General features: G+C 37.7%; 2 protein-coding genes across 2 annotated transcripts; both read right to left on the bottom strand.

The window, feature by feature from the left end:
* Positions 1 to 1,450: 1,450 nt before the first annotated feature.
* Positions 1,451 to 10,428, bottom strand: tm2d2 (TM2 domain containing 2). Its single transcript, XM_079605691.1, has 4 exons — positions 9,885 to 10,428; positions 9,688 to 9,775; positions 4,440 to 4,555; positions 1,451 to 1,938 (listed from the first exon to the last, which is right to left on the bottom strand). The coding sequence occupies exons 1-4, from the start codon at positions 10,157 to 10,159 to the stop codon at positions 1,725 to 1,727; spliced, it is 693 nt and encodes a 230-aa protein (XP_079461817.1). The 5' UTR covers positions 10,160 to 10,428; the 3' UTR covers positions 1,451 to 1,724.
* A 677-nt stretch (positions 10,429 to 11,105) lies between these two features.
* Positions 11,106 to 14,790, bottom strand: tbx3b (T-box transcription factor 3b). Its single transcript, XM_079607686.1, has 7 exons — positions 14,260 to 14,790; positions 13,432 to 13,699; positions 13,021 to 13,167; positions 12,839 to 12,915; positions 12,489 to 12,619; positions 11,826 to 12,376; positions 11,106 to 11,618 (listed from the first exon to the last, which is right to left on the bottom strand). The coding sequence occupies exons 1-7, from the start codon at positions 14,550 to 14,552 to the stop codon at positions 11,307 to 11,309; spliced, it is 1,779 nt and encodes a 592-aa protein (XP_079463812.1). The 5' UTR covers positions 14,553 to 14,790; the 3' UTR covers positions 11,106 to 11,306.
* Positions 14,791 to 15,159: the final 369 nt, after the last annotated feature.

The raw sequence follows: 15,159 nt of genomic DNA, 5'->3' as shown, positions 1-15,159 counted from the left end.
CTGTTGCATTTTACATGTTGTCACTTCAAGGCCTACTTGAGTCTATCCATCAGTGTCTGACTCTGGTTTGAACATAAAAGGCTTAAAGTGTTTTAAATTTGCAGTGCATGTGTGTGTGAGGTAAAAGGACACAAGCTGCAGCAGCTAATTTGCATTTAAAGGGACAGACACAAAAACTGTGCGTTTTTGCTCACCCTCAAAAGTGATAACTTTAACATGCTATATTAAAATCTATATAGGGTATTGTGATCTAAAACTTAGCATGCACACTCTGGGGACATCAAATACTTATTTTACATCTTGTGAAAAGGGCATTATACCACCCCTTTAATGTCACGTTTTTGTTATTTGTATGAGTTTGCCAAGCATCACAATATGGTACTACCACTATTCCTAGAAGTCTGGTATTTTTATATTTTTTAAAAAGTCACTTATGCTCACAAAGGCCACATTTATTTGACCAAATTACAGTAAAAACAAATACTATGAAATATTATTACAATTTAAATTAACTGTTTTAATACATTTAAAATGTAAATGCAAAGCAGTATTTTCAGCATCATTACTTGAGTCTTCAGTGTCACATGGTCCTTCAGAAATCAATCTAATATACTGATTTGGTGGAAAATTCCATATTTTTGTGGAAACCTTGATACGTTTTTCAGATTCTTTGATTAGAAAGTTCAAAAGAACAGCATTTCTATACTAACATGTCCTTGTAGTAGTGTATGATGGTATTGTTGAAAGAACTTCTTAATAAATAACAGCTTGTACTCTTGCAGTGTTTTAAATTGGAGACTTATAATGCATGAAATATTGAGGTTGATGATCTGTCAGGCTAAATTCAATCATGGTCAACAAACACACCACATGTACTTACTACCTGCTGCTTTCAAGTGTTGTCAAGTAAGGAATCATTCTCCCTGCCACACACCAGTCAAACAAGTATTTTTATCCATATGATTTTAACAAAAATTGTTAGAACATTGTTTTAAAGCAGTAATCTTGGATGTGTTGCATGCATCATATCCCAAAGTGCCCCTTTCTTCAGTAGATCCAACTGTTCAGCAGTAAAATAAATCTCATACATAATGAACAAGGAACACGCAAACTGCTAAACATGAAAGAGGAAAATAGTGAAAAGGGAAGTTTTTCACCCAATAGTTTTTTAAAAAGTGTGTGATAAAATCCATGGGACTTCTGCCAAGGGATGCATGTTTAATTTAGTCTATTGTATGTATTTTTAATTGCAAGCTGTTTCATAACATCTGTCCGTTGACAGCTCTTTGTATTCAGTCTAAAATAAGGTCTGTTACATATCTGCAGCTGTTTTGGCACAGTCAGCAATAAACTTGGTGATTTTAAACATCATTTGTTCAGACAGATCATACAAAAACAACAAAAAAACAAAGGCAGAGAAGTGTAGTGTGTATTGAAAATGTCAAACTAATTTCCGAGACAACTTTGTTGTTTGTTTAATAAAGATTACACTTGGATCATCATACATATTGATATATAAACGAGATATAATGTACGAGTTTTACTCTTGGAGGATGGCATTTATTTACATCACTGCTTCACATAAACACTTTACAAAAGAAATAAGAGAAACAGTATTTTACAAATAATAATGGCAAATAAGGCCCATGTAAGCCCACATGCATTCAGTGTATGTAATATAACTTGCGAGTACAAGACAGGTGGAAAGCTGCAGTCACTTTATGTCAGTAGAAAGTGCACCAGTTGCTGCTGTCGCTGGGAGTCAGTCCCCCTGTTATCAGGAGAATGAGGTCTACAAACCACCAGATGCCAAGGCCACCCAGGGTAAGCAGCTTTCCCACCGCAGTCCCAGTGTGCCCGAGACAGAACCGATCGACACCAAAACATCCCAGGAAAAATGAGTACAGTAGAGTGGTGATGAAGTAGTGTCCTGTGTATCTTAAATATCAAAGAGGAAAAACAATCCATTAATGTCAATGCATTATTAGACTGTATAACTTAAAAAATAAAAACATTACGCAAACACATGTAAGCTATGCATGCACTGAACACACTGTCGACAGGTAAAGTTCATAATGAGAATAGTTCATGTTTAGTGTAAAGCTTGTGAATTGATACAGCTCTATTTACTGATGGCCAGATACATTATGCACGTATAGATTTCTAAGTGAAAGGAATCTACAGTACCTCACTGCCCTCTTGTGGTAAAGAAATGAAAAATTATGCAATGCTCTCTTGTGAAGCCGACGTCAAACAGGAAACACTTTGTGTAACTGTAACTGGCTGTCATCTCATATTAGGCTACTGTTATTTTCTTAAAATAATAAATATGTGAAACAAATTATCAGTAAAAGCTATTATCAGGGTTCTGACGTTTTTTTTCCAAATTTATTTTCCATTACCTTTCTAGTCATTTGTGATTACTGGATAACGATTTAAAAAAAAAAAAAACATTATTATTCAGAACAGTTTGCTAATGAATCATTCAGACATTTTGGGAACCATTTTTGTGATTCATTAAAACGAACCGACTCAAAAGAACACTTTGCTTGCTAAACAAACATTTATATGCCTAGCAAGCAAGTTTTACTCTACAAAAGAGCAATAACTAGGTATAGAAATTTCCTTTTTTTAAAGTTTATAATAATTTCTATAATTTTATGATAATGTTTAAGTCCCAGAACATCATGTTTCTTTTGTTTATTATGTTTGGGGATGTGATTATGGTTATTTCTATGCGTGTTGCTGTTTTTGGTGTATTTTTCTCCTCTTTTTTCCCCTTATTCTGCCATGTTTTCAGCTAACAGGTATTTACGACTGCCACTTGATCCCAATTACCTGGCTGGTTTCCCTACTGGTTGTGATTGGCAGATGAGTGGAAGGAAGTGGTATAAAGCTTCAGTGCTCATTCAGAAGAGGAGAGAGACCAAATTGAGCGTGTTGTGTGGAGAGGGTTCCTTTCTCCTGCCCCGGACCTTGTTGTTAACTTTGAAGACTGAATTTGTTGTATGATTATATGACTGGTGTGCTGTGTGCCACCCAACATGGAATTGTAAGAAATTGAATCTATTGAACCAAATTACTTCTTTTTGAGTAGGGTGCCACCTTTTGTTTAATAGTTATCCTCTGATTTTGGTTAAGTTAGGGAGATCCCTGTTTATTTTTTCCTTTGTTGAGCAGGTAAGGATTTTGTATTTATTGTTTTGGCTTAACCCCCTCCTGAGACTCTATAACTAATTCTGTTTGATCTTTATTTCTTACTAAAATAATAATAATAAAAGACTCAATTTAATTTTACCCGGTTAAGTGTCTTGGTTGTAGTGCTGGGGATGGACATGGGAAAACCTCCTTGTCTTTCTCAAATTATTTGACTTTGTTCGTCAATCCTAATACTCCTTGACCGGGGAGCGATGTAACAATATGAAATCATTTATCTGATAAAATATCGGAGTGTCTATTTACACTAAGTGTGCAGCGCATTTTGTTGGCAAAAGCTATTGACAATAACTCTGTCTCTGCCCACCATTTAAGGTTAATGACAAGTAAAATGTCCTAATAAGGCAGCATCCAATTAATGATTTTCAGAAATATATAATATATACTAAATGTGTTGTTGTTATTATTGCATACTGTTTTATAATGTACTACAAATTTGTATTTATTAAACATTTATTACATCAAGGCTGGACTATTGCAATTCTTTACACCATGGTCTTCCTCAATCTTCATTGGCACATTTACAGATGGTTCAGAACGCAGCAGCTAGACTGTTAACTAGTGAATAAAAAGTGATCATATCTCTCCAATTTTAGCTTCTCTTCACTGGCTTTCTGTCTTTTTTAGAATTTAATTTAAAATGTTGCTGATCATTTTTAAAGCTCTTAACGGACTAGCACCATCTTATATTTCTGATCTTATTCATTTGAATTCAGCTCCTAAGTCCCTCAGGTCTGCCAATAAAGCTCTCCTACATGTCCCACGGTCACGTCTTAAATCGAAAGGCGACAGAGCCTTTGCAGTTTGCTGCTCCCCGGTTATGGAAGCAGTTGTCACCTGACATTAAGAGTGCTCCTCCTATTTCTGTTTTTAAATCTAGACTCAAGACACATCTTTACTCTTTTAAATTATGGATTAGCAACTGTTATCTTTGATTTTATGAAAATATTGTATTTTATGTTTGTTTTGTACAGCACTTTGGTCAGTGTAAGCTGAATTCAAATGTGCCCTATAAATAAAATATACTTACTTACTTACAATACAGACACTGAGATGCAAATACTGCAGTATCTACCACTATTTGCACTAAAGTATGAATAGCATGTTATACTTAGTGCAAAAAGAAAATGCTGTTATTTCAACTTTCCAGATTTTTTCTGAATGTCCACGACATGAATGTCTGAATGTCCATTGTCCACCCTGCTATATTTGATTTCACTTACTTGATGCATGGCTCATTGCCTCTGAGAAACTCCCGTGGTCCAGCGCACTCTATGCCATCCAGTGCAGTGCATAACACCTGGGTATGGTTCACATCTTTGTACACTTGACCGCCAAACTACAAGAAAAAGTAAATTGTATGTTTTTAGCTTTATGACACATACATAAACATCAGCTGGAAAGGATTTTATTTTTTTTAAAATTAAAAAGCAAGAGTTTTTCAAGGCTGTGAACTGCAGATTATGGGCGCAACATATCTTTCCAACAAAAAGGTAGGCAACACTTTACTTTACAGTGTCCTTGTTACACTCACATGTAGTTACTATAGTTATAACTATAAAATATATAAATAAATATAGCTGCAAGCAGCGATTACGGGCCCAAGCCGGTGGCACCGCCACCCTGGTGCCTTTAGTTACACTAAAGGCACCGGGCTGGCGCTGCCACCGGCTTGGGCCCTCCATCGCTGCTTGCAGCTATATTTATTTATATATATATATATATATATATATATATATATATATATATATATATATATATATATATATATATATATAAAAAGCCGCCACCCCGTTGCCTTTCGGGTTCCTGTGCACGACGGGCAATAACGTAACCCCGCTTTGACTGTCGAGAAGAAGTCTGCTTTAGAGCTTGCATCAGTGTGAGTCTTTCTGCTCCCCTCCAAACACACACAGAAAAGGGGGGGGGGGCTGTCTGTGTGTGTGCCCTCCCTCCCTCCCCACACACACACACACACACACACAGAGAATGGCAGGGGGAACTCTGTCAGAGAGAGACAAAACCACATTCAAACTAAAATATCTGACTTCCTGTTGGTCGGAGCTAATGACTGTAAATGAGAAAGTTGTCCGGATCGATAAGCACAATTTACATACCGAGTTTTGTGACTGTAGGTAAAAATAACCCACCCACTTTAGTCAAAAGTATCTTGAAAGTAAAACACTTCCTGCTGCCAGTTGGTGGCGCTATAACTTTGACTCACAATAGTCACATCCATGTGATCGCCCTCTTACAACAAACACACTGCTGAAGTTTCATCAAGATCAATAAATGTATGAAGACGTTATAACACATTGTGTTTTTCTTTTCTCGCCATAACTTCGTTTCCTCGCCACGGCCAAACCGTTCGAGATATCAAAAATCCGTCCGCAATTTACCGTCCTCAATGTCTTGACTTCATGCTGACCGAGTTTGGTGGCGATAGGATAATTTTTCTTGGACGAGTATATCAAATTCCAGGGGCATGCATTTTCATACAGCCCATAATAGCCGACTTCCTGTTGGACTGGCGTAAAACTTAGAGCACGAAAGTTGTTCGGCCCGATTAAATCTATATGTGTACCGAGTTTCATATTATTACAGGCAAACGTGTTTGATATATGGACCAAGTTTTTCGGACCACGTTCAAGGGGGCGCTGTTGAGCTCCCCTGCCACGCCCGGGTACCAGCTTCAGCCCAGCCCTGATGGCCGCAGGTTCTGACCTGTGTGCAAAGTTTCAAGAGTTTTCGAGCATGTTAAGGGCCCCAAAAGTGCCCGAGAAGTCCCACACAGCAGAGAAAGGGTTAAAATAAAGCCCCCCTCCTCTCTCACACACACAGACACTGAGAGAGACTGGCAAAATTCCCATCAAATCACATTCAAACCAAAATATCTGACTTCCTGTTGGTCGGAGCTAATGACTGTAAATTAGAAAGTTGTCCGGCTCGGGGAGATAAATATAGATACCGATTTTTGTTACTGTAGGTAAAACTAATACCCCATTTTTGACTAAAGGTGGCGCTACTGAGCCCCTCCACCGCGCCCGTTTCTGAAACTTCACACATACCTAGTACCTAATAAATCTGATATGCATGTTGAGTTTCATGCAATTTGAAGCATGTTAAGAGCCTCAAATGCACCCAAAAAGAATATAACAGTTTAAAGCGTTGCCATGGCAACAGTATTTAAGATATCAATAATTCTTTCACAGGTCTACATCTGCCGTGTGTTTACATTATACACATAAAGTTTGAAGCAAATCGGGTAAAAATAAGAGGGTGAATTCAAAGCATTTTGAAAGTGACACACTTCCTGCTGCCAGTTGGTGGCGCTATAACTTTGACTCACAATAGTCACATCCATGTGATCGGCCTCTTACAACGAACACACTGCTGAAGTTTCATCAAGATCAATTAATGTATGAGGATGTTATAACACACTTCCTGTTTCCAATATTCGCCATAAATTCGTTTCCTCGCCACGGCCAAACCGTTCGAGATATCAAAAATCCCCTCGCAATTTACCGTCCTCCATGTCTTGACTTCATGCACACCGAGTTTCGTGGTGATTGGTTGAATCGTCTAGGAGGAGTATTTTAAATTCCATTGCATGTGTTTTTTAAACTACGCCAAATAGCCGACTTCCTGTTGGGCTGGGGTAAAAAGTCAGAGCACGAAGGATATATGAACCGATGAGATCTATAAGTGTACCGAGTTTCATATTATTACACGCAAGCGTGTTTGATTTATGGACCAAGTTTTCGGACCGCGTTCCAGGGGGCGCTGTCGAGCCCCCCTGCCACGCCCGGGTCCCAGCTTCAGTCCGGCTCTAATGGCCGCGGGTTCTGACATTTGTGCAAAGTTTCAAGAGTTTTTGAGCACGTTAAGGCCCCCAAAAGTGCCCAAAAGGTAGTAATATAATAATAATAAATAATAATTAAAGCTGCAAGCAGCGATGAAAGGGCCCTCGCACCCGTGCCAACCGCCACCCGGTGGATTTAGGAAGACAGAGCACGGTGGGCATTGTGCATTTAAGTAGGTAAATATAGGAGTATGTCAAAGTCAGTTACAAAAATGTCCTTTATTATGGCGATAATAGCATGCGTTATAACTCAGATAAGTGTTGCTAGCATGTTTTAGCATGTTTCTAGCATGTTTAGAACTCAATGGCATATTAAATATGTCGCTAGCAATGCATCACAGTTTAAAACGTGTCACTTCCTGTCGACGGTAGGTGGCGCAATTACTTTAACTTAAAATTGTCATGTAGATGTGTTCAGGGCAGGACTCTTATCAAACGTGTGAAGTTTGGGGCAGATTTGACATTGCCTTCTTCAGTAACAACAACTTCCCGTTTCATTGCATTAGCGTGCTTTAGCACTTAGCTAAGAATTGCTAGCATGTTTTAACATGTTTCTAACATGTATATAACTCAATGGCATATTTAATATGTTGCTAGTAATGCATCGCAGTGTTAAACATGTCACTTCCTGTTGCCAGTAGGTGGCGCTATTACTTTAACTTAAAATTGTCATGTAGATGTGTTCAGGACAGGACTCTTATCAAGCGTGTGAAGTTTGGTAAAGATTGGACATTGCCTACTTTAGTAACAACAACTTCCTGTTTCATTGCATTAGTGTGCTTTAGCACTTAGCTAAGAATTGCTAGCATGTTTTAACAGGTTTCTAACATGTTTATAACTCAATGGCATATTTAATATGTTGCTAGTACAGCATCACAGTGTTAAACATGTCACTTCCTGTTGCCAGTAGGTGGCGCTATTACTATAACTGAATATTCTCATGTAAATGTGTTCAGGGCAGGACTCTTATCAAACGTGTGAAGTTTGGGGCAGATGAACATTGCCGACTTGAGTAACAACAACTTCCTGTTTCATTGCATTAGCATGCTTTAGCACTTAGCTAAGAATTGCTAGCATGTTTTAACATGTTTCTAACATGTAACTCAATGGAATATTTAATATGTTGCTAGTACAGCATCACAGTGTTAAACATGTCACTTCCTGTTGCCAGTAGGTGGCGCTATTACTATAACTGAATATTCTCATGTAAATGTGTTCAGGGCAGAACTCTTATCAAACGTGTGAAGTTTGGGGCAGATTGGACATTCAATGCCTGAGTTACAGCAAATTCCTATTTAATTGCAGTAATAGCATGCTTTAGCACTTAGCTAATGTTTGCTAGCATTTTTTAGCATGTTTCTAGTATGTTGTTAACATGTTAAGCACTTGCTGGCAATTTTTTATATGTTATTAGGAGTCCAAAACAGTGTTAAACATGTCACTTCCTGTTGCCAGCAGGTGGCGCTATGACTGTAACTGAATTTGAGCATGGTCATGTGTTCAGGACAGAACGCTTATCAAACGTGTGAAGTTTGGGGCAGATTGGACATTGTTTGCCTGAGTTACAGCAACTTCCTGTTTCATGGCGAAACATCAAAATTTGTCAGGCCGCCGAGGACACGCCCTTCGACGAAAACTCTAGATCTTCGCAATTTAACGTCGCAAAGGCCTTAAGATTACACTCACCAAATTTGAAGATGATCAGATTAAAACTGTAGGAGGAGTTCGTTAAAGTACGAGGCCTGAAAATGCCAAAAACTGCACAAAAATCAGAGAGGAAGTTCAAAATGGCTGACTTCCTGTTGTGTTTAAGGCTATGCTCCAAGAGACTTTTTTGTAGGTATTGGGTCATTACATGTATGTACCGAATTTCGTACACGTACGTGAAACGTAGCGGGAGGCGCACTCCGTTGAACCTTTATAGGTGGCGCTATCGAGCCATTTTACCCCGCCCAATTCTGAAACGCATATCAGATGTCAATTTTCGCCAGTTCTGACGCGTGTGCAAATTTTCGTGAGTTTTCGTGCATGTTTAGGCCCTCAAAAATGCGATCAAATGCGGAAAATAATAATAATAATAATAATAATAATAATAATAATAATAATAATAAACAGAGCAATTCCAATAGTGTCCTCGCACCATCGGTGCTCGGGCCCTAATAAATAATAATAATAAAGAAGAATAATCCGAAGGAAAACAATAGGGCCTTCGCCTTTTCAAGGCTTGGGCCCTAATAATGCACAATCACATGCAACTAACCCTACAACAAACCTAATCCTAACCATAAACCCTTTATATTAATTTAAGTACACATAGAGCTGGTTTCACAGACAGGTCTTCTTGGATAAAGCCAGGATTCGGCCTTAGGACATTAAAGTAGATTTTATAAACATGCATCTTGAAACAAAACAATGGCACTGACATATTTTAAGATATTTCAGTACAAGTTGCTTTCAGTTAAAACAGCTCAAACATGCATTTTAGTCTGGAACTAGACTTAAGCCTTGTCTGTGAAACCGAGGGATAGTTAATTCTACTCAGTATTTAAATGTATAATTACACTGTAATAAGGACACCTTAAAATAAAGTGTAACCAAACTGAACTTGCCTTTACACATCCATAGCCCATCTCCTGAAAGGCAGAGACATTTCCTCCGTGATCGACTGGATCTTGGCAGAATATGAATTCCTCTGGTCTAAATGAGATAATAGCACATCTTCATAAACTATAAAAGCGCCCACTGAACTGTAAGTCGTTGTTTACAAAAACAGGCCCCGTGCTTCAGAAAGATGAAGTGAACTTACAGGTATCGACAGAGGACGACAGGTGATGGAGGGTTGTACTCGTACTGCTCCGTCTGATTTGATGTTTCAGTAGGTAACGTTATAACGTTAACACTCTCCGTCACAACTGTTTCTCCCGGTTGTTCGGTGAACAGTTTGCTGGTCGTTACTCTGTTTCCGGGTGGATCGGTTGAGTTTTCCGAGTGAATCCCGTCCAGACACTGTAAAAGTAGCACTGTAAAGAGCAATAAAAACTGTCCGCATAACAAAATGTAGTTGACTGAAATCTGCGGCATGATTTCTGAACGGCACGTTAGCTGATATTTCAGCTAATAAACGAGACAGCAGCTACCTAGCGGTGATTTTGCCAGTCGCATCTGTAAATGCCAGTCGACATATTACTGGCGGTATTATTTAGTATTATGCGACTTGTGTACCATATTGTGACCGAATATGAACCATATTACACTGCTACTAGTGAACACAAGCTAAAACTGAGCTGTACAGTGGTCAATATAGTCGGCGCATTTTGATGACGCTATTTGTGTAGCGTTACGTCATTTTACATTTATTTTCAGTACTTGGTACTTGAGATAAATGAATCATTTTACATTAATTTGAAGTATTATTTGTATCAGGAAATACACCGATATTATTAAACATATGTCGGAGTAAAGTTTAACATCAGTTTTTGTGGCAACACAAGTTTTTATAGATTTTATGGTGGCTACATTGTGCTCATTAGGACATAATCCATTACTATTTTATTTAGAAAGAATATTATATTTAGAAATGTATTCAATCTTAATATGTATCATCACTGAAGTTGTTTTTAACTCAGTAGCCCAGTAGATCTCGCACCCCTTTTTCTTTTTCTTTTTCTTTTTTGCTCTCATAAGGTCTGAGGTTGTATGTAAATATGTAATGTATGTAAATCTTAAACTATAAATACAAATTCTCAATGTAAGATTAATTTATTTACATATTATTTAAATTGTATGGGCATCCCCACAATCTTAAATAAACAACTATATTGCTAAGATTGTAAAAATATGCTTAAGTGAGATGTACAGTATAGATTAGCCATATGGTTACTATCAATTACAGACTGTTGCTGAAAATAAATAAATAAAATAGAAGTTTAAAGCATCTATAGTATAGGCTTGATATAGTGCCGTTTAAAATAATAATAATACTAATAATAATAGAAGTAAAGCAAATAAATGGGAAAACAGAGAAATTGGTATGAAATTTATTTAATGGTTGCTCTGCAACTTCGTGTTTTTTTTATGCATTTTTCACACATTTACACAGCAGATAAAGACTAAAGAATAAATAGTATATATTATTTTTAATCCAGACCTTCAGTTGATACATTCCATAGACTTATAATGCACATAACTACAGCTTTCTAAATTTGTTGTTGTTCCTGTACAGACATCTCTAGAGATCCCGACACGTTGTGTTTTGATCCTCATTAGGTTTTGATCTAAACTCAGTTGATCCAGGAGTTGTAATACCAGCATGCTCATTTGTATCAGTTTCACCATATGGTATAAACACTGAGGTTTGTGGCATTTTTCGGCCATGCACCCACATTGGTACAGGATAGGGTCTGCATCGAGATCGGTAGCTAACGTTGAGGAAAGGGGTGCGTTGAACCTGGTATGGTACCGCAGAGGAGGTGGCAGCAGATGTAGTCATGTAACTCTGTGGATAAGGTAAGACACTTCCATGCGTCGAAACAAGAACATTCTGTGAAAATTAGATCAAATATATACTGTATTCACTTATATTTTTTGTTATAATTTACATGCAAGTTAAAGGCTATAAAACAACAGAAAATAATTAATTTAGCATGTTTTGTGTCTTTTTATATTTTATTATATATGTTTTATTATTTTAAAATCAATCATGTTATTCAAAATTATATTAGGCTTACATCATGAATTATGTACCTACCTGAGAGGTCGTTCTGTGCTGCTGAAAGTTAGGTGGTAAATCTGGCATGTCAGTAAGTCTTTGTTGTGAGGTTGAGACTGAAATGGTGTGACTTTGACCCTCCCCTTCATTTGACCTTCGAGATAACCAAGGACCAGTTGCTTCAGATGCCAAAAGTGGAAGTGTTCCAACATAATGAAACTGACATAAATTTGACAAGACTTGTGCCGGCACACGCAGCGAATTAATTAGGCCTGGATGGGGGATGTAATAGGGCCGAGCGAGCAAACGCTTCTGAGAAACATCAGTCATATCAACTGCAAACTTGCATTGTTCAGCATGTGTTTTATCAAATGGTAAATGTTCAGTAGCCTCCTCCTCGCCAAGCTTTTCCTTGTTGTTGACTTCTATGTTCCAATCTTCTCGTGTCTTCTCTTTTGAATTGTCCTTGGACTCTTGTACTGTTGTAGAGATTACTCTGGAATTTTGCTCATCTTGAGAAACTGACTGATTCTCATCTTCATTGCTTTCCTTCTCATCTCCATATCCATCAATGTCGCTCTCATTCATATCTGTAGAATAAATATATTTCATAAATGTGTATTAATAGGAATAGCCTATAATAGCCTAAAAAATAGATGATAAAAAGCATATATATAGTATAAATTAAATTCCAAATGAAACCTGTTGAAGTTGATGTAACGACATTAGTTTCTTGAATGAAATAATTTGATGAATTTTTGTCAAAAGTTGAGTCATCTGTGAACATGGCTTTCTTTGTTTCCACATCGCACCTCTGATCCAACATCTGTTTCCTAAGTATTGAAAAATAATAATGTCAGTGGATATTAAAACGATTCTTTTCAGAATTTTCTTTTAGGCCTTGTTCAACTTTTCAGTAGGCCTAGGCTAAAGGCTGATCATATAATTTATCCTGAAAATAAATGAAAATGCAAAATAGAATAATTAAGTGGAATTTTAAACAGGATATTTACAGGCATATTTATGAAATCTGAAAGAAGAAAAAAAATTACCTTTTCTCTCGTCTCCCATTTCCGGTATCGCGGAATCCTTTTGCAAATGGATTATTATCGATTTTCAGCTGAGTTATCTGTAAAGGTAAGGTTAACTTGTTGATGAAGAAATCGCATTTCTTAAGTGTTGTGAAAATTGTTTACAACTTTATTAGGATATTATATGATTTCATGGATGAAACCTTTTCGTTTTGGTATGCTGTAACAGCAATAAATTCAGTCTCAGGAAACACGTATGTTTTGAATGTGCTGTAAGGAAGTTTGAGGATGTCGTTGGCTCGAACGATATGAAACCTCGGCTGATATTTGTGCATGGAGTTTAAAATTGTCTGCAAAACAAAATCATATCATTTTTCATAATCATTACACACGAATTATTTTTAAACAATAATAAAAAAAACCGTTTCTGTTCAGATTCCACCATTTTTTTAAATCCTTCACACAACTGTTTGATAGCCTACACGCAACTTGTTGAATTTTCAGCAATTTGCCTTTTACACTTGCTTATGCTTGCTTAGTGACAGAGAAAATTAGTTTACGGTGAAATTTACAATAAAGGTCGTTCATAAATTATGAATCACATAAATACTCACAAATCCATGTTTGTCAGATATATTGTTCGTCAGTTTGAGTTTATGAAAGGTGACAGCTTTGGACATCCATTGCTCCCCGGTAGCAGGACTGTCTGGGTGGATGTACATTCGTTTGGGCATTTCTGGATCGGCCTTTCCAGCCACCATCCAACGGGAGTTGTGAAACTTGTATCTGAAGTCGTCAGCCGCCACTATATCCATCAGCAGGATGTACCTCGCCTTCCTGTCAAAGCCGCTGCAGCGCACTTTAAACGCTGGAAACATGCGCCTCAGAGAACCAGAAGACATCGTTTACACTCTAATAACAAAAATATGTTCTAAGAATGTTTTGTTACCTAATGTTCAAACATGAAAACGTTATTTCTAATGAATAGTCTATTCTTTAAAATGTAAGAATTACCATAAAAAATATTGGTTAAGCGAACGTTAAAGAAACAATTTAGCAAACATTATGGGATACTTTTGAATCTTCTTTGAACATTCTGCAACGAGTAGCCTAACATTTAAAAAATGTTACATGCACGTCCAACTAAAACGTTCAGGGGAAGAAAAACTGTTATAGGCCCATAACGTTTTAAGAGCATTATTGAAGGCCAGATAACTTCGAACGAGCGTTCTATTAACGTCACTGTAACAATGTTCGTTCTTAACTTTGAGAGAACCTTGCCAGAACGTCAGTCAAAGTTCTGAGAACCTTGTGCAAGTGTCCAATTCAGAATTGCATAGTGACACTGACACAACACAAAAAAAATCTTACATGAATTATAGCTGAGATCTGAATTTTTAAAATAAACTCACGGGTCTAGTCGTTTTAAAGATTGTTCTTACCTTCCAGACTTTGTTATGACCATCTCCGTGCCGCTTTTGTGAAACTGCCCCCACAGTTCCTTGGCTTCCAGGTGAACCACGGGGTCATCCTCAGGTGTCAGCCCGAGGTCTCTCGTCTCCACAGAGAGGTGCGCGGGAGAAGCGGCTTCTTTGAGTGCCAGGCGAATAGAGTTATGGAGAACGTTCGCAAACTGCTGTTTCCCGTATCCAACAGGAAAAAACTGTGACTGCTGTCCAAGCATCGAACTAATCGTGAAGTCAGTGGAACTGGTCGGTATAAAGTGATACGCCATTCTCTCAACTTATATTCACTCCATCCCCACAACTCCTCCCTGAAATCTTCAGCATTCACTCCTTAAGTGGAATCATGCTAGTTTCAGTGTGGTAGAAGTTGTACTGTTTGTCAAAATGAATCTCGCGTTTTTGCGTCATCCATTCATGCTTTCATGTCTTTGTCCTGTTGAGAGAAAAGCCCAACTGCAGAGACAGTAAAGGTTGTTTTATGGGGTCTCGTGCGCACAGATGAACCCTGGGGAACTTATGTCGGATCTCCAGACGGCATGGTGGTTTCTGGTCGGGACGGGTCAGTCTGGGGTTCTGATTGGCTCCACGGACACATGCAAACCAATTGTGCTTCATAAGGGCGTGGTAAATCGATTTTTATAAAGAATCAACTGCAACAAAGTGATTTGATACAAATGGAACATCAGCTGTCCAGAGTTTAGTGCTGCTCATGTTTGTGAAAAAAGAGAAGAAAGAATGTAGGGCATTAACGGAGATCGGGGCTAGTTGTCACACAAAGGTTGTGTCAAAAGTAGCTACTATTACTCTGATCAGGTCCATGTTTTTTCTGCCAGTGATTTTGTGACACATGAACAAAAATTCCCTATTATTTATTAG

The sequence above is a fragment of the Phoxinus phoxinus genome (genome assembly GCF_949152265.1).
Source record: "Phoxinus phoxinus genome assembly, chromosome: 3".
Taxonomy (NCBI): domain Eukaryota; kingdom Metazoa; phylum Chordata; class Actinopteri; order Cypriniformes; family Leuciscidae; genus Phoxinus; species Phoxinus phoxinus.
Note: the sequence above shows the minus strand (reverse complement) of the source record. Positions and strands in the feature narration are given on the sequence as shown.

What these genes read in the sequence shown, in the direction of transcription:
- tm2d2 (XM_079605691.1), bottom strand. Translation starts at nt 10,159, where the DNA reads ATGCCGCAGATTTCAGTCAACTACATTTTGTTATGCGGACAGTTTTTA. An exon ending in TGGGCTATGGATGTGTAAAG is followed by an intron (nt 4,556 to 9,687) that starts GCAAGTTCAGTT and finishes TTTTTCTTGTAG; the next exon opens with TTTGGCGGTCAAGTGTACAA. An exon ending in GGCAATGAGCCATGCATCAA is followed by an intron (nt 1,939 to 4,439) that starts GTAAGTGAAATC and finishes TTGATATTTAAG; the next exon opens with ATACACAGGACACTACTTCA.
- tbx3b (XM_079607686.1), bottom strand. Translation starts at nt 14,552, where the DNA reads ATGGCGTATCACTTTATACCGACCAGTTCCACTGACTTCACGATTAGT. An exon ending in TATCTGACAAACATGGATTT is followed by an intron (nt 13,168 to 13,431) that starts GTGAGTATTTAT and finishes TTTGTTTTGCAG; the next exon opens with ACAATTTTAAACTCCATGCA. An exon ending in CAGCATACCAAAACGAAAAG is followed by an intron (nt 12,916 to 13,020) that starts GTTTCATCCATG and finishes TTACCTTTACAG; the next exon opens with ATAACTCAGCTGAAAATCGA.